This window comes from Gouania willdenowi, chromosome 7 (genome assembly GCF_900634775.1).
Source record: "Gouania willdenowi chromosome 7, fGouWil2.1, whole genome shotgun sequence".
NCBI classification, from domain to species: Eukaryota; Metazoa; Chordata; class Actinopteri; order Blenniiformes; family Gobiesocidae; genus Gouania; species Gouania willdenowi.
The window spans coordinates 15,256,963-15,277,077 of NC_041050.1; the positions used below are offsets into that span (position 1 = coordinate 15,256,963).

The 20,115-nt window shown below is 36.1% G+C and overlaps 1 protein-coding gene across 1 annotated transcript in view; it reads right to left on the reverse strand.

The window, feature by feature from the left end:
- Window positions 1–20,115, reverse strand: part of LOC114466715 (voltage-dependent calcium channel subunit alpha-2/delta-3-like) — a 177,859-nt gene that overhangs the window by 9,715 nt on the left and 148,029 nt on the right. Inside the window, exons 26-32 of the mRNA XM_028452390.1 lie at window positions 12,849–12,910; window positions 11,176–11,220; window positions 11,027–11,089; window positions 8,160–8,230; window positions 3,676–3,751; window positions 3,547–3,599; window positions 1,812–1,867 (exon numbers count right to left, since the gene is read on the reverse strand). Of these exons, the coding sequence (XP_028308191.1) occupies window positions 1,812–1,867; window positions 3,547–3,599; window positions 3,676–3,751; window positions 8,160–8,230; window positions 11,027–11,089; window positions 11,176–11,220; window positions 12,849–12,910 (426 nt within the window). The remainder of the gene's footprint in view (window positions 1–1,811; window positions 1,868–3,546; window positions 3,600–3,675; window positions 3,752–8,159; window positions 8,231–11,026; window positions 11,090–11,175; window positions 11,221–12,848; window positions 12,911–20,115) is intronic.

A 20,115-nucleotide genomic window follows, 5' to 3' on the forward strand; every position in this document is an offset into this window, starting at 1 on the left:
CAGAGAAAGGCAAGGAGAAGAAAAAAAAGTAAGAAAGAAAAGAAAGCAGAAGATGAAAGAAAGAAGCCAAATGTGACTCAAGAATGGTAAATGGCACACAGAGTTAAGGTAAGAAGTAGTGGAAAAGTGGCAAATTTAATCTATTTTGGAGTCACAGTTAGTTTAAAAATAATAGTCCAAAGTGACTCGGGCAAGCATACCTCATCCGTGCAAATCTATATTTGAAAGAAAACAGCCTTTGTAAATCAAAGCTGTACCCTGTCTCGCTGGAGATGTTTTTCAAAGTAAATCCTGGCCATTGATTTTCAATGCATTTCTTGAACTCTCCTGCCACCTAGAGTGTGGAAATAAAACTACAGGATGGTTGGTTTAACCTCAGAGATGAGGTTCTGAAATGGGTGATTTACAAAGTACATTACGGTGTATGGAGCTACATTCTAATTCAGGCAAGTTTTGATCAATCTGACGAAGAAAGAGGCAATTGTGTGAGAGATTGAAACAGCAGACATATGTTGCCGTGTATGTGTATTTGTGTGTGTGTGTATTTGTGCATGTGTATGAGAAAGGCAGTATGCGTATGCAAGAGGACCTGCATGTATGGAGTCATGGGCTGCTATGGGGGGATCCAACTGTGTCACATGCTTGTTTCTCTGTTGTACAAAGATACTGAAAAAGCTGCTATTACCTGAAGCTAGCCAGCTGTGAAATAGTCTCGGCCACTTGGTAAACAGCACTGCCGGGCTTCACTTCATTTAAGATTAAAGTGTGTCAGGGAAAGATTTTCTACACTTTCACTTTGTGAGGTTTTTTTTTTATTCTCTGTATCAAATGTAATTTAATTTTGGAATTAAATCCAGCAAGAGGTAATACTGCAGTTAGATGCTATCACAGAGATTTAGTTAGACTAGATTTAGGAAGGTTACATCCCATAATAAAACATCAGAAGTGGCAGAATACATAGCCTGGTTAAAAAACAAGCAGACAAAAAAACCAGATTGTGTATATATTGGACACTGCAAGAAAAGCAGAGAAAAAAACAAAAGAAGAAAGAAAGACAATATTTGGGTTGAATCAAAGCCTTCTCCCAATATGACACACATTTGACACACAAATGTACACTATAAGCCAAAAGTTTGTTTTTCGGTTTGGAAGAATATGCAAGGGTTTTACCCTCAGTACAAAAGGAAAGAGAATCTGCTTGTTTAAAAATGCTTTGATTCTTCAAAAACCAAGAAGCTGGGATACATAGATGAAGCAGCAGCATTTTACTTATTTATTTTGGTTACTATTGCACATTGATACAAATTCTTAGTCTTGATTGACTTCTCTAATTTGAAATATCTCCCTGTAGCAAAAAGTGATTTGTTAATGACTGTTTTGTATTGAACAGTAAAGCATGGTGAACACTCCTTGGTAAACAGGGGTCACTTAAAAAAAAGTTTCTCCATTTTATTTTTTTTTCCCTATTCTTCATTTTGTTGAACATTAACTGACACAGACTTCTTCTTTATTTTTTTTTAAATCATGCTTATTTGACAGAATTATTCACACCAGTCTAAAAGCTTTGCATAGTACAAATTATTTGCAGATTATACATTCAGTGAGAACACAGTGGTGGAAAGATCTGCTGTGTGTGTGTGTGTGTGTGTGTGTGTGTGTGTGTGTGTGTGTGTGTGTGTGTGTGTGTGTGTGTGTGTGTGTGTGTGTGTGTGTGTGTGTGTGTGTGTGTGAGAGCTGTTCTTTTAAATGTGCTTGATATCAATTGCCTTGACAAGAGAGAACACACTTGCATACATAGAGATGATTCTTACCTTTAGCTGTGAGATCTGAATACCACCAGCTGTACAAGTTGAACTCCACCAGAAATCTAAACACACAGACAATATCAATTAAGACTTGAAACAAACGTACACAAATATGGAGCCACTGTAACATTGTACTCAACATTTATCATTATTATTATTATTATTATTATTATTATTATTATTGTTGTTGTTGAAATTGCATTATTAAAGTTCTGATATTGACTTATCTCATAAAAACAAAAAAATTCTTCCGAGACTTCCAAAAAAGATTATTTCATGAACAACCATCATTTTTTTTCTGTATATGTGCTGTCCCAAGAATCGCAGTTTTTTGGTACTGTCTCAACAATAATATAATAATATGAATAATAATAATTATCATTATTATTATCTGTATTATTATTATAGCTGAGTTTTTTTTAAAAACAACAATGAATGAATACTTAATATGCTCCCATAGGTTTAGAGTTACCTATAAAACTAATATCAATATTACTCTTCGATTGTTAAATAAATAAGTTAAATAAATATTTTGTCAATATATACTGTATATATATTTTTTTACATATTAGTACACTCATATCAGTCACTGAAATAAGGCCAATGTTCAACATTTACCAATAGCGACATATACACAGACCCCCTCCCCACCAACCTCGCTTTAGATCACATATATATATATGTCTCAAACAACAGCACATATGGTTTTGTTAAATATCGATAGGAAAACCGAAACTGATGTCAATCGATATCACATTTTATGGCTAATATTGGCCAATAAAATCATTGGGCTAATATATATGGGTCGCCAATATCGCCCATCTCTAATCAGAACAGAATACAGAAAGATGCTTGCACATTTAATGTGATGGGTATGAGTACATACTGTACAGTATGTACCCTTTGTGTGCATAAGAGTGCAATAAACACCCTGCAGGCAGTACGAGAAAAAAATAAACGTAAATTAATATTCTATATCTATTTTTCTATTCTCAATCTTTATTCTGTAATTAAGTTACGGGGGCTGCTGGTGCCTATGCAGCGTACATCATGTGGGTGGGTTACACCCTGGACAGGACGCCAGACTATCACAGTCCCATAGACACACCCATTAGCAGCAACCCTGAACACTGAGTTAACAATGAATCACGTGCTTTTGGACCGCGTGAAACCCTAAGTAACTGTAGAAAATATGCTGAAGCACGGGGAGAACATGCAATCACCACAACATTATTTTAGTTTTGTGGTGTCCCAATATAACTTTTCCACTTCCTATACGATACCGATATTGTGGCCTTGAGTATTGACTGATACCGATATTGATCCAATCAGCTTTTATGACTTATTTTGTAGTGTGGAATATTAGAAAAAGCTCGAACAATAGTCAGCAACAGTAGGTATGAAAAAAACAAGCCGATTAACCCATGGGTTACATACACTTTAACCTTAAACAAAAATGTATTCTACAACTGAATAAAATTAATACAAAATAAATTAGAAACACGCAATTTGGCATCACAGGATAACCACCCCCCCCCCACCCCCCTAAGGAAACATCAGGTCGCCATTACTGCTCATGAAAGCAGGGATCTCATCAACATACATGTGGGGACATTCGCAAACAAACATACGGCTGATATGTACTTAAAATCACACAGTTGACCCCAAGCTGTGGAGGGAGCAGCTAATGCAATTAGAAACAGACCCGAAAAACATTTTCAAAGGTGCGCAAGAGTCTTACATGACAAGTTCAGTCAGGATCCACTTCACTGCTGCGAGGAAGGCAAAATACGGCTGGAAAAAGAAGAAAACCAATGATCAGACAGAAGCATGGATAAGACGATATGGTGTTAAAGAGTGCAGTACTCACATCCAACAGTGTGCGGCCACTGTCACTACTCTCTGAAACCACCCAGCAAAGAGCCTGATAGTCATACAAGGTGACCCTGGGGAGAAAGTATTTGTTTGTTTGTATGTTCTGACTATTATTAACAATCCTCCAGAATAATAGCCTAAAAATAAACATGAAATGTACGACTAATCGGACTAAAGCAAGTCTGCAGCCGCCTTTTGGAATGGAAGCAAGTGCAAAAAGATCCCACCTCTATTATAACTGCACCTATGGGTAATATAATAAATGGATGGGGCAAGTATGGAAGAAGGAAATGCTGGTGAAAGCCGAGAGCTTCCCGCGAGGCTCCTCAGAGCGATGCTAGAAGGTGTGTGTGTGTGTGCGTGTGTGTGGAGATGATTTGCGGATTTTGAGGATGTTGAAGGGGGATATCAGAGGACTTACAGGCTTAGTAACCCTTGAGGTGGAGAGATCTAGAGCTTTCTCTATCAGGGTCAGGCTATTGCACGTCACACACACTGGACACACTTTTTAACCTGTGGGAAGTCCATTTAGGCCTGTGTGAACATTAGAACAAGCATGTGTGCGACATCCATCTGCTGCCCCAGACAACGTTTTAACCTCTGTTACAGTACCAATGACACATGGCTCCAACACACCGCCAGCAAATGATTAGTGCTAAACACAGCCACATTAATGTTGTTAGCAGATAACTCATAGCTCTGCACGAGTGTGTGTAAGAATGTGGGTGTGTGAGTGACAATATTTTCATAGACTCTCTTTAGAATAATTGATGAATGGTACCAGGGTTGGGGTCAATAAGCCATTTCACACTCAAACTGTGCCTGCGTGACCTGGGGAGTCACGCATGCGCAGACTAAAATAACAGCATTTGTCATTTTAGTCCAGATTATATTTAGTGTTTTAATAGTGTTTATATTATTCATATTACACATTCGGACCCGAGGGAGGTTCCAGGGTTTTCCATTGACACCACTTTCGACCCACTTTTGAAACCGATGGGAGCAGCAGTATCAAAGCGACAGACCTCCTTTACTTTGACACACCTTCTCCCAAGCTTTTAACTTATGATTACGTATTTTCTGTATTTACCTTTATTGTTGTTAGTTTCTTTTTTTGACTTGTATGTAATTGTTTTAACAACTGTAAAGTGTCTGAGTTTTTGAAAAAATAACATTTATTATTAATATTGATAGGACAAGCAAGATATCGAGAGTGTGAAAAGGCTTATTATAGTATGAGTTCTCACTTTAAAAAGTACTACACGATTCACTAACCAGATCAATGATTATTTGTTTTTAAGCAATTTTATTTAAATTTACAAATTTGAAGGAAATGCACAAGATGGACAGGTTGATAAGTTAAACAGCATTGATCAGCTGATTCATGTTGACAAAATTTGACTAACCTGGGTCACTGTTTCAAGTCAGGAAAATCCTGAATTGTGTGCAGCATTAGCTTTAGCAGCTAACTTTAGCAGCTGCCTTAGAGACCGATACCACCTTTCCGCAATAAATCTTTGAAGAAATCAATGCACCAATGATAAAAATTATCTAGACCTCTGTCAGACTCACTGCCTGCATGACAAACTAACGAAAACGAGATTTCCGAGAGTGTGAAAAGTCTTAGGTTATGTTTTACCCTTCGTTTGTCTCTGTCTGTCAGTGTGTTAGCAAGATAACTTGAAAAGTTATGAATTGATTTGGATGAAATTTTCAAGAAAATTGATAAATGGGACAAGGAACAGATGATTCAATGTTGGTGACGTTCCGGCTACCAAAATAATATATATATATATATATATACTGTATATATATATCCCATTCATTTTCCCATCCACACTGTGGAACTTCTTCTTGTTGATGATGTAGGTTCTCTCAGAGTCAACAGCTCGATTTTTGACAGGTAGTCATGTTAACACAGCTCAATGTTGACAGGTAGTTATGTTAACACAGCTCAATGTTGACAGGTAGTCATGGTTTATCCAGAATGCTACAGTGTACTCAATAACTATTACTTCAGTACACTGAGGATTTCCCTGATCTGGGTAAGTAATGTTATTTCTTTCTACCACAAACACACATTCCCAAAGATTACACCATTTAACCTTATTGTCTACTGACAACATGCAGTACACCTCAACGTGCGCCACTTCCCTACATGCGTGTGGTAGTGAAGGCCCGTTCATCGCTGCTTGCAGCTTTAATTATTATTATTATTTTATTTACGGCCAAATGATCACCCATTTGAGGGCCTAAACACGTTCAAAAACTCGTAAAAATTTGAACGCATATCAGGACTGGCAAATTTTTTTTTTATATTTTTGGGGAATTGGACATGTGAATGGCAAAATGACTCAATGGTGCCCCCTTGAAAATTGTATTTACTCCCCGCTGGAACTTGTGACATTTTCACTGTGGGAACTTCTGCAAAATTTTGACATCATCACTCCCTACAGTGATGGTGTCAGAATTCTACAGTGTACTGAAGAACTATTACTTCAGTACACCGAGGATTTCATTGATCTGGGTAAGTACTTATTTCTTTCTACCACAAACACACATTCCCAAAGATTACAATGTAACCTTATTGTCTAATAATTTACATCTGTTTTATACCCACACAGCAACAAATCAAGCAGCTCCAGTTATGGTTTAACCCAACCGTCATTCATTGTCATAGCGCCACCTATTGGTAAAAGGAAATCATAGGCTTATATTTGCACAGAACGTTGCAGGAAAGTTTGTAATAAAATCCATAAAAATGGTCAGCTACGTCTCAACATTTTAAAATTTGTGCCACACCCCAACATGCAACACACCTCAACCAGTGCCACTCCAAACCAATAAATATTTGTTTTTAGAGTATTTTACAGCAGATTTAGGATCCGTTATCATGAGAGATGCGAAAAGAAAGCTACCACAAGAGCAACGTTAACTTTTATTAAGTTATTTATTTCAGGTTCAGTAATTGTGATTAATTGTAACTGGAAAATTTAATTTAACCCAACCTGAAAGGTACACGTCTGTCTTTTATTTTTCATCCCGGGGCTGGTTAATAAAAGTGTTGTGCTCTTTTTGTGTCGTCTTTAAGTGGCACAGTTAAAAAATTCTTCTTTTTTTCTTCCCCTCTATTATTTCTATCATAAAAACGACACTCATCATAGTAATTCTGTACAGATTGCCCTGGGTTATGATAGATTTCACTACTATTATTAGCATTAAGATCACAGGGCTTTTTTTAATCATCATGCTCATACTTCACCAACACAAGCCACATCATTTGTTCATTAAATGTCAAACTCAATTTAATATAACCTCTCATCATCTGACATGATATGTTCAAGTACTTGAAGGCCTCTTTGTTTTTGTGGATGGGGTCTGCAAGCAATTTGCTGTCAGCTTTTGGAAGTCCATCTCTGCCACACAGGCGTGGCTGTCTGCGTGTGTTCTGATTTGTCACACGTGATCTGTTTATTCTCAGGCGGTGTGGGGAAGACGCTCAAAATCCTGATCCACGTTCTCAAAGCTGACGTAAACAGACGCAGTTCCGCCATGGCGTAAATTTACACACACAATCTGCGACTGAGTTGAGATTTAAAGGTGCAGTCTGCAACTCTTATAAAAGTGACTTTTTGTCATATTTGCTAAAGCTGTCACTATGTAAGGACAGCTTTACATCAAACTAGTAGTTTGAGTCCCCCCCGGCTGCTCCTGCAGCCTTTGGCAGATTACCAGAATGCACCGTGACCGAGCAAAAAGAACCAATCAGAGCCAGGATTGTGTTTGATGGACTGTCTGACAGCTGTTGCTCACAAGCCCCGCCACTTTTCCGGAACAGTGTATGGTCTGGAGGAGTAGAAGATGGAATTGGTGACTTTTCTGCTTGAAAGGTAATTACTGCTGCTTGATTTACATTATGTTTGATTTGTAATTCTTACACTAGAACTCTGTGGTGCATGTGTTTATGTGCGCGCAGCAGCCTCCGTGTGGCTGCTATAAGTGACATAAGTGTTGTTGCTGCTGCTGCTGAGGTTTGTGCCCATAGAGACAGAGAAGCGCTGCAGTAACATGCTTTTAACAGAGCATGTTATGTTACTGTGATGATGCTGTCGGACTAACGTTAGTTTGTTAGCTCCTCTGAGGGAGGGACTTTGGAAAGATATTTTAGACTATTTCACACAGCTGCTGTTGTAATGTGTTGTTTGTTGTGTGTGGTTTTTATTCACATTTTCATAAATCTCACTGTGGAAGGCATCCTCCTGGATTAGATCTTAAAACATGATTAGAAAATGATTTTCTCCATTTAGGGAAGAGATTTGCGGTAATCCTCCTATTAACTTACGTCAACCTCTAACTCTGCTGAGATAAGGGTCAAAGTTCAGCTCAACACGATAGGGCCAAGTTAAAAAAATGTCATCACTATTCTATGGCCTGCCTAATAATATGCACATACATTTGCCCACATGCACTTTCACATACCTCTTAAAAGAGCCCATCTGTAGAAGTTTGCTCATTACGGCTCCTTCTGCTTCACCAAAAAAATTCCCAGTCTGGAAAAAAAAAGACGTTAAAGTGTTTATGTTAGTAAAACATATCCAATCAAATCAAGTAATGCACATTCTTTGGTGCAGATGTCATGTTAAAGTGCAAAGTTCATCTTTAAAGTTCAGTTCAAGTGTAAAGTTCAACACGTGTACATTTGAGATCATGTGAAAAGGAAGCTCTTCTCTTCCTCGTGCCAATGCTCGTAGAAAGAATCAAATCATCACAATAATTACCATACATGAAGGATTTTTAATGAACAGAATCAAAGCTATTAAAGGTCCCAACAAGCAGCGTTTTAAATGGCTTCCTTAATCAGGTCACACTGCACATATACACTATGAAGCACCTTATCTTTATTAATGAATTGTACTAACTATACATTTCTTTGAATATAGCTGAGTAGGGACACATTGGTCGAGGCTCTGAGCACATGGTGAAGTAAATTATTCCTGAAAAACTGGCTTTATATACAAAAACTGTCCCTTTGCAAATGCGTGTTCTGTTTAGAATGTTATATAACTGCGTTAGTAATGGTCACACATTTGCACTCAAGTGGTAAGTTGTTTGAAAATATATCAAAAATATTCTCATTGACTACATCTTTTTAAGTGACAATAACTAGAATGAGTGATTAATTAAAAAAATGTGAACAAAAACCAAATCAAAATATATTGATATTTTCATGAAGTTATAAGCATTCATCTATGACAAATTCATCACGTGGGATGAAATCCAATCAGAACTCATGATCACGAGGCTTACAAACATTAATACCATCCAATATCAGTTCGATAAATGGTGTTAATTGAATTGAATTGAAAATACACTTATGCTCACCCTTTCCATTTCCTACCTTGAGTCTCTCCTCCCTGTTCCCTTCCCCCCTATGACTAAAACTAAATCAAAATTTGCTGTCAAAATGAACACTGTTCTTGACACACCTGGCCCTGGGTTTGAAAATGGGAAATGCGACCATAGTAAATTTGGTCTTTTGTTTCATAGCTATGTGTACTTTACACAAGCATGAAAGCGTTCCGCATACATGTCATTATATATGGTGTGTTGGCCTTTTATGAATGGGTGGAAGCATGGCTGACTAACGCACGCGTCAAACTCAGATGAAAGTAAAAATGACAAAGAAAACATGAATAATTGTTAACTTATTCAGTTGTAGATATCTCAATTCAATGAAACTCCACAGTAATTGCAGGGCTTGCAGTTTCCCCGTACTTTTATCACATGACGGCAGTCATTTATCATCTGCAAATTGAAGAGTTCAATTGCAAAAGCAGATTATTTTATTTTTATAACTTTTCAGAAAATTAGTTCTCAGTTTTTTTATGATTTAGCTCAGGTGATGCAAGTCATGTCAAAGTTGTGGTTTTTGGTCAAAGCCTCTCAACTTTGATTTGACTTATATCACTTGAGCAAAATTATGAAAAAATAACAAATTTTCTGAAAATTTATAAAAACAAAGTTATCTGCTATTGCAATTAAATTCTTTAATTCAAGAAATAACCTTTAGTTTTTCCAAAAATCTTGCAATTTTCCTCAAACTATTCTGCAAAATTTAACCAAATCAAATAAAAACATGTCACAAAATCAAGTAAAATTAAAGGTAAGATCCTGCAGGGAGTAAAATCTGTCACTTGTTGCTTGGATGTTGTCGGTGCTTTACATACTGCATAGGCCAGACCGCTTTCCTTTTTCCTTCTCTTTTTTGACTGTATTTTGTTTGATGATTCTCTCTTTTTGTTGTTGTTGCTCTTACTGCTTTTTTTTTTTTGTTTTTTTCACATGTTCAAAATACTGTGTATAAATATTTAAACGTGGAAGTGCAAATTAGGGCACAAGAATATAAAAATGATGATTTTCAGAGCCTGAAATAAAATGAGTTTGACACCCTTGGTCTAACAGTGTTTCTCAACCTTTGTTGTCCCATGTACCCCTTATTCTTTTTGTAATATCCCGAGGACCCCTTAGTTCAAGTTATGCATTTTTATTTGTGTAAAAAGATTCTTCCTTTTCTTGTCTCTGGTTACACATTAACCAGAGGTTTAGCCTTTTTTTTTTTTTTTTTTTAAAGCAAAAAATCTATATCTGATGTTTTGACCATTTTAGGTTTTGAACTTCACTTTTTAATGTCTATTACAGAGTTGTGCCACAACGTATTATTGATGAACAAAGAAAAATTTTGTGTGGGTGTAAAAATGTGTCTAATAATGTTAGAAATTAAATTGGCAAAAGTGTACTTGTACCCCACTGAGATGTATTCAACTACCCCTGGTTGGGAACCACTGGTCTAACAGATAGAGGCTAATGGAATATTTGATTTATAAAAGAAAGTTAGAAATATTGATGCTGGGAAAGGTATATTCTTTGCCATATATATATATATACAATATATTATTTTAAATGATCTAACTCATATCTCATTGTTAAGAAACTCACAAAAAAAGTCCAACCAGAAACATTGTATTGCTTCTAAAACTAACACAACAAAAAAAGAATACAGGTGTCAGTAAGATGCAGATGCATGAAAAGAACATGCAGAGGCAAGGAAGGGCAATGACAGCCAGCGGACTGTTTCTGCATGAGCCAAAATCAGTGTGACAGCATGTCTTCTGACAGTGAAGCACAGGGTGCATGCTGCCTAGCATAATATCTTTACAAAGTTAGATTGGCTCCAATCAATCAACTGAAGACATTAATCTCCTGGATAATGTTAGAATTTTAAAGATTAGGCTTCAAACATCCCCTGAAACAGGGTGCACGTATCTCTCTGCATGTGTGTGCCTTACCAGTGTATAATCCTCAGACACCAGAATGAAGCCATTGTTGTCAATGAGATAGCAATCGACATGCTAGAAAAGAAGGAACACACAGTGGAATCAGTAGAGATCAAATAAGCATTGTTGAGGATCGGCTCAGAAAAGACGGGCTGACTGACCTCATCATCACAGCTAATGGAGCATTTCCCATCCACTGCTGCACACTGGGATTACAAAAACCAAAAAAACACAAAAACATTTGAATATCGGAACAGGTTTTAGTTGTGATTTAGAACATAAATCTACAGGTAAATAACACTTAAAGGGCTCGTGTTATACTAAATGGACTTTTCTGTGCTTTAAACATCATGAAAGTGTTATTTGGGCTTCATACACATGCCCAAAGTGTTTTTTTCATTGATTCCCTCAATCGTTAGTTAAAGGGTGATTTGCTCCTTTCTTACTGCAGGGTGAGCCCAAACACCTCGCTCCAATTTGATGACGCCTTTCCACTTTAATGACAAATTTGACGCAGCACTGAGCTGGAGAAGCCACGCCTCCAGGAAGCTCTCTGCCGTGATTGACATGTAAAGCTGTAATTAATGTTTTTAATAGTGCGAGTGCGGTGTGATGAGTTTGCGTGTATATATGTGTGAGCTGAATATGGGAATGTATAAATGCTGGATCACAGTTATAAATAAGTTAATGTGTGTCTTTATACATTTTGTATCTAGGGAAAAGCTCAACCAGGGACAGGAGTTTAAAATTAGCATTAGCGATACACACTGTATGCATCGCATCAGTTGCATCTTTTTTGTCATCTTTATGTCTGTCTGCATTGTCCCTGACAAATAAATAAATAATGAACAGACACGCCGAAGGTGAGCAATTCAGCGTCCTTCGCGCAGTGCTATGTATGTATTTCCTACAGTTTAAGTATGTACCGGCGAACGCCCCACCCCCACGCTCTCATGTTTATAAAGCAGCATGATCTCGGCTACGGAGTGGGTGGGAGGAGGGCGAGTCGTCCTCTGGCCCTACGTCACCGTGTGGGGAGGAGGAAGTCAGTGCCCCGTCTATAGTCCCGCCCACTCATGAATATGCATAAGTAGCCCGCAAATCAGCCTGATTGTGTAGAGTTGCTCAGAAAGTGACTTTTCAGAGTCTAAAACGCTGGAAAACAGGCAAGTTTGGGGGAAAAAAACCTCAAATACTATGTTTTTGGGGTTCTTAGAAGGGTGAAAAATAGCATTACACGGGACCTTTAATGTCATTTTAAAGCGTATTGACTTTGGTTTAAAAAACGACCTGTTTAACTTGTTGCAAAAAAAGTTTATTCTAAATAATTAACATATTCCTGGGGTGACAACTTTTCTATAATTAGTGATAAATAATTAACAGATAACAAAAATGGGCTTTGTTGCACTAAAACACATTTTAAAAGAACTGCTTTTAATTACTGATTTTATGCCACCATGATTCCAATCTACGTGTAATATATGTGTTACATGTTGTATTCGCATGTGTATATGAGTGTATGTACGGTAGGTATTTACGCATATGTATATATGTTTTAAGTTTGTATTTTTTTTATTTTCAATTACTATTTTGCTCTATTTTCATTTATCTTTTGATATTGTATTTTGTGTAAAACTATGTCAAAGTTTATTTGTGCATTTTGTCTAGAAGTGTTTGTTAGCCCTCATTCTAAATTGTTTACGTTTATTGAAAGGGGTGGAGCTCTTATAAAGCCCTTGGACTTCATTCCCTCCTTGCACCTTTAATGTTGTTTTTTTCTAAATAAATAAATGGAAAAAAATAAATGGAAGTGTGTGTGTGTGTGTGTGTGTACCTGTCTGCTTGCTGTCCAAAATTTCCTTTGAAAAAACTCCAACTTCATTTGGATTCCCACAGCTGAAACAGACACGGTGCAGACAGTGAAATGTAGCAGCTAGTCGTGTGTCATTCAGTTTTGACTGAAGTTTGTTGTCATACTTATTACAAAGTATGAAAATATGACAGTACACACAAAGATTGACAGTGTGTCATTCTCAAAGACGTCTGAACCTTTCTCCTGAAAAGAAATCTGTGTACAGTCGAGGTTCTGAACTTGTGGGTGGGGATCCAAAAGTGGGGCATAAAAATTATTTCTGTGGGCAGCAAGTATTTGCTGGGCCTAAAAAAATGGTCTTCTATTTTGATTTAAAAATGTATTAGGTCCAATTTTGGTGCTACATAAATAGAATTACATTTAATTTAATTTAATTCTAATTTGATTGAATATAATTCTGTTTATATAGTGACAAATACAATAAAGTTACGTCATGGCACTTTGCAACAAAAGTAATAATTTTTTTGTTTTGTTTTTTCTAAAAAAAAAAAAAATTACCTTAACTGTAATCTATTCACACTTTAGTTAGTAAAGTTAGTAAAAGGTTAACACTATTTATTATTGTAAATAGAAGTTTTTAATATTTACTACTGATAATATAATCAGAGAAAAGTTTCAATTGTATCCTCTGAATTTTTTTAAAATTGAAATTTGACTCAACTAACATCAAACAAATGGTTTAAAATTGCCAATTTTTAGATTTATAATGCACTTCAGACTCTATCATTAGGAACTAAAGCTCAAGCTTTTACTATCTCGAGTTTGAAATGCACAATCTTTTTATTTAATAAATTGAAATATTTCAAAATGTCCTTGATTTGGTATCACGGCTTATTTGAAAAGTGGAGTGGTTGGTCCTGGACCCGCATCAGTTGTGGTGTAGCTTAAAGTAGGCCAATAGTACAAGTGTACATGTCATCATACATGTGTCAGGCTATTTTCTTAGAAGCCTGAATGACTGTACGAGTGCATTTACGAGTTATTGCTTAAACATACACGAGTACAAGCTGCTAACCACACTCAATTTTTCTCATAATTACAAAACAGAGCTCTTTCTCCTCTGGCCACATGTAATCCATCTCATTCGTCAGTGTACCTCCCTGTTGTTACCCCAGCTGGTAGTTCCAGGGTCGCTATGCAGCGCTGCTCTTATTTCTATAAGCCTCATCTCAGCAGGTCTCTGAATGTCTACATCTGACCAAAATTCCTTGCCTGGGAAAATGTGGCTGCTGACATTAAATGTGTCAGCTTTTCCAAAGTTGGTTGTGGAAAGATTGACACACTCACCACAGGCTTTAACTGCTGCCCTTCCTACTTTACACACTCTGCTTCTACCCCATGCCACGAAATTTCGAGCACCCCAGCTTTCTATCAGTAGGGGTTTGCCAAGCTTTAGGGGTCTGTAAATCTGTGCAGGAGGGAATTCTAGAGGCTCATTCAAATGCAGAGCAGCAGGGAGTGAAGTAACTGGAAGCAAACATGACATTTGGAATGACTTACTAGCTGAGACATTACACAATATGTAGAAATATAGGACTCTATACCAACCAACCAACACACAATCCCACATACGTACATGGACAATTAAGACAATAGAAAATGCAATCATTAAATAAATATATTTCTTATCAAACAGGTCATCCCATTCATATAAATACACAAATAATATACATGTTTTCTCCTATGAAAAGTTTATAATAGCTACAGATAGGTATTAAAAAAACAAATGATTCCAAGAAAGTGTTAAATGGTATATTTAGTTGTTAAAAAATACAAATATCCAAATATGTATGCAGGTAATACGATTAGATACTGCTATATTCATCAATTCCAAAGGTTTAACAATTAGCAGTAACTTTATATCAACTTGAATATATAAGATACACAAATTCTCTAGGTTATGTCCTTTAGGTTTGCAGGTTTATTGGGTGTGTACTATTTATACTACAGATCCCAGACTGCATTGCAACAGCTAATATCATTAGAGAGGTGCCTTCGTTACTTTTTATGCTACAAAATCACCTGAGTCTCCATATCGCCATGTCTGCTCGAATCTTTAGCTTAAGCTAACCTCTGAACCATGGCCAAATGAAAGGTTTTGACCTGAACGGATCAGATAATGCCTCGGCCCTTTTTAAAGCCAATAATGTAGCAACTATATTCACACAAAAATAAGTGAAAAAAAATATATATATATATATATATATTTATCTGCATTCAGGAGGCTTCCACCAACCAGTGTTAATTTTGACAGCAAATTTAGTTTTAGTTGTAGTTTTTTCACTAAAATGCAAGTTAGTTTTAGTCAATATTTGGTCAATCAGACCAATTACAGTCTCCTTTTAGTCAACAAAATGACGTTAGGATTTTGGTTGACTAAATAGGTTCCAGATACAGTGGACTACAATATAAAGCACGAGTTTATTTATTTAGTTTCTTTGTCTGCACATGCTGTCAAAGGTCAACACTACAAGAAGTGCAATCTTTTGTTATTGTTGTTTTATTATTGCAATTAAATAAATGAATTCATTTTAATGCATAATTGTGAGTATTTTCTAAAGCAGGGGTATCCAACCTTTCTGAATCTATCTTTGTGAGTTTTTCATTTTTTTTCTTTATTGAACGTTTTTAGCAGTAAACAGACTGAATGCAACAAGTCAGGAATCCCAATGAAGACAGTTTTACAAGGAGCACATCTGAATGTAAATAAGCCCACACCCCACAAAACGCACCCTATCTCACCCAGTAAGACCAATGACAGGAGAAAATAAAAACAATAATAAATTAAATCAAATAACATATATATATAGTGAGTTTTAATCCTGGAATTCAGATTTTAGATGGAGCAAGAGCTTCTGAGGGCACCTCACATGGTCCATGTGGGCTACCTGGGGCCCAGGGGCACCGTGTTGGTGACCCCTGTTCTAAAGCTTCCATGTCCATTTAAATAAACCTTATAGTGGATGGTGTTACGGCTTGTACTGGCTTCCACGTAACAAAAATAACTTTGATTGCATACCTTCCAAAAAAGGTTACATGTAAACAGTATAGTTTTTAATGGCCGACAAAAATAACAGGATAATTTGTACACATGTATTCTTTCAATTAGTCATAGTGTAGTTATGTCCCGATACAACTTTTTCACTTCCGATATGATACCGATATTGCAGCCTTGAGTATAGACCGATACCGATATCGATCCGATACAATATCAGTACGAATCATACATACTTTTGTTACTTATTTTGTAGTGTGGAATGTTAGAAAAGGCTCGATCAAGTGATGTTACTCAAACAGAAAACAAGTCAAAAACTCAAGTTCACTACAGTTATTTTTTTACTGTCAGTATATGATGGGAACAACTGAGGGCGGGGACAAAAACAACAAAAAGTTATCGGAGCACTTATATCAGAAATTTTAGATGCAGTCCAATAAAATCCGATATTTTGTTTTTTGGCTGATATCGGGTCGGGACACCCCTAGTTATTATTGTCAGTTAAAAAAAAGTTGACGTAATCTTTTAGTCACCAAAATTAACACTGTCACCAACAAGGGGTTTGGATGGATTCAATGATCAGGGTTGACCTGCAATGTTTCTTTTTTAATCGCGGAAAGTAAAAAATAATGTCGCATAAGTCAGAGGTGTGCCTAGTAACAAGAATTCGAAACCCAGACAATAATGGGTGACAGAGCAAATACTGTTCTAGGGAAACAACTACGACCAACTCTAAAGTTCCGTGATATTATGATGGCAAAGCGGCCTAGCACACATCCACGTTAGCTTTAGAATTTCCAGGTCTCAAAGCCAAACTCTAGACTTTTGTGAGCTACAGGTTTGTCATTGTTTATAAATCTGAAATGTGTACTTCAATGTTGTTTGCATTTTCTTCTGTAATCACAGGTTGCTTATGTTTAATTAAAGCTGCTATCCGGAGTTTCTGAGAAAACATCTCGATGTCCCGCCATCAACAGCACCACTTCCCCCCCTGCTTCTGCCAATCTACCAGAAGCCACGCCTCTACTTTTATGCATGTGCGTCACGAAACATAACAAGGTCGCATTGATATAGGTCTATGGGTCAGGTAAGAGTCAAAATCATATTGACCTGTTTCCGTGCACAGTTCTACATTCACTTTGATTGACAGTCTCAAAAACAGGAAATCGAAGCCTATTGGATGTGCGCAGTTGGCGATCATTTCCATTTGTATAGGGGTCTATAGGATGAAGGAGGGACTTATATACATTAATGTATATGAATGACCACGGGCAGTAGACCATAGTAAAAGACTAGTTAGGTATTTTTTCACATTTCAAAAGAATGACACATAAACAGATTTCTCAGAAACTCCGGATATCAGCTTTAAGTTAGTTTAATCAATTAATTAGCAAAATTGTTGATATAATTACGTGTTTGTTTTTTTTAGATTATATTATTCAGTTGATTTCAAAAAACAAAAACAAAAAAAACATTCGTATTATTTTAAATTAGTAAAAAAAAATTAACAATTTCATCAAAAAGGAGTCAGTAAATATCTACCAATAGAAACAAAGAAAGCTACTGATGTGTCATTTGTTTAAAATGCGCTCTCATTACCTATTTAACCAGTGCGCCTGGTTCTGTTCAGATTTTTTTTTTTTTTTACAATAACGTGGAGGAGGTTAAATTCATATCTCCGCATGAATGATTTCTAATAATGACGTAATTGTATCTCATAAACACAAAGCCCTACTGGTGGCTAATGAGATATCACTGTTTTAATATAAAACATCCTTTATATACCTATTCCTGTTTGTGTGATTGAGTATTTATTTGTGTGAAAACTGAAGTGCACCCGCGTGCTGCTGTGGCCTGTTTTTAGCTCTAGCCCAGAGGAACAGGTGCAGATTATTCTATCATAAGCTTTGCCAGATCCTTTCAGCAGCCCACCATTTCTACGCCCACACAGAAAACCCAGAAGGAGAAGCTAAATTAAGACTCTGGGCAACAGCAGTGGAAACACACATAGTATAAAACTGAGGAAAAAACAAAGTCTTAAGGACAATGAGATACACAAGGTCAATTATTGTCAAGAAGGGGAGGGGAAAAATAAAAAAGAGACAGGAAGGCCAACAGGGGGAGGTTTTTAAAATTGGCGCAAACAAAATATATCAGAATCCTTTTTATTGTCATTTTAATTTATTGCATAATCTTCCATACACACAACGGATTTGTAGTCAGAAGTCTCAGCAAAAAGGAAAACTGCATTAATGAAGAAAAATTTTCCATATACAAGACACATTTTGCAAAGACAAATAAAGTATAAACACAATATTTAACTATACATGTTCTGTTTTTTTCATTATATTGTATGATTTAATGTATGACAAATAAATAAAAAAAATGCTAATTTAATGCTAAAAACCAACCGAGACTCAATAAAGATATGTAGTAGCGTAGTTTGATTAAACTATAAGCTACTAGGAAGACTATTCTGATCTGCAGAGGGATATAAGTGTATTGAAATCAGCTTACATCTGGGAGTCTGCTAAGAACAAAATCCAAAATCTGGGACTAGAATTGCAGCTCAGCACTCTACGGGAACATTTATTTTCCCCAAGGTAAAATTGAAGAAACGTACGAGTATTTACGCCGTGAACTGAGCTTACAATTCCAGAGATGAGAGAAGATAAAAATCCTATCCAATCTCCTTTCAGGAAAATCCCAGGCAAAAAGAGATAGCAAAGGCATTAAAAACCCACAGGAGTCCATCCAAGTCTCTCTATTATATTGTACTGACAAAAAGGCAATTTTATATAGTGATGTAGCATTTGCTATTATTTGCATTATCAATATGCATGATGTGTTTGTTGTTATTTAATGGTGCGCATGTATTCTCCTTCCTGAGGCCAAGCTGAGAATCTGCAGTAACTGGTCATTTGTTCAGATTATCGTTCAGCATTGTAGCAATTTTACAAATCCAGTGCATTCATGCAGTTTAATGGCAGCTTCACAATATAAGATTGGATTATGTCAAGATTGAGCAAATTTATGAATATGAAACTTGCAATCATGTCTCTGCTGCAGTCTTGCAGATAATTTATTTATTTATTTATTAGTAATGCAGATGGATTTAAATATCCTTTCCCATACTTTGCATGGCTGAGCGCAAAAGGATACCTTTACATCACAAGAACGTGGAATGCACGGTTTTGAATTTTATTTGTCAGTGGTGAGCATTTGCACTATGAAATTAAGAAATGTGAAAAAAAACAGACAGCACATGCAAAATACACAAATAAGAGGAAACAAGGGAAAAACAAACATTAGATAAGAATGGCAATTATTCTTACTCCTCTCATAATTATTAAGTTGTGATCATGACTCTGAGGTAGCTACTTTGGTATAACAAACTAGATGATTCTATTCTATTCTATGATTAAACAGTGCCTGGCAATGGGAAACTACGACAGCGTATTAGGGTCACATTAAAAAAAACTAAAAACTGGGCTCTACGAGAGTAAAGTTGTATTATTTAAAGAATAAAGTTGTAATTTTATGAGATTACTGTCATAATATTTCAAGATTAAATTTGTAATATTTCAAGAATAAAGTCGTAATTTTAGACTTTAATCTGATAAAATTATGACTTTAATCCAATAACATTGCAACTTTATTCTCGAAATATTACGACTTTAATCTCGTAGTGCTCAGATTTATTTTATTCCTAATACGCCGTAGTAGGAAACAAATAATTGCAAAAAAGATTTTCCTCTTTTTTTTGTTGCTCCTACTTGATGTTGAATATTGTGGACGTGGCAGTCTGAACAAAGCATACTGTCTCAACGCATAAACCTGACGGGCTTTTAGCAAATACAAAGGTGTCATCACACATTTAGAGAACGCATTTGCTTCTGTTGTCGCATGTTAACAAATTATTAGCATGATCTCTTTTAAATTCTATTTAATTACCAGTAAAATCACTATTCAGACACAATGCCAACATTTCAAATCAGCACACAAACTTGTCTGCAATAAGCAATAACGAACATGAGCATTTGTACGTGAAGATAAAAATGCTTTTTCTTGGCTGAATAATAAATGCAAATACAGAAAACCACTTTATTAACAACTGAATATTGCAGAATAAAAAAAAAAAATAAAATGTTTTTTCCCCTAAAGCAACAGAATAGACAAAAAATTAAATATAAAAATAAATGGAGCAGAGGAAAACTACTAGCGAGGTTCCTG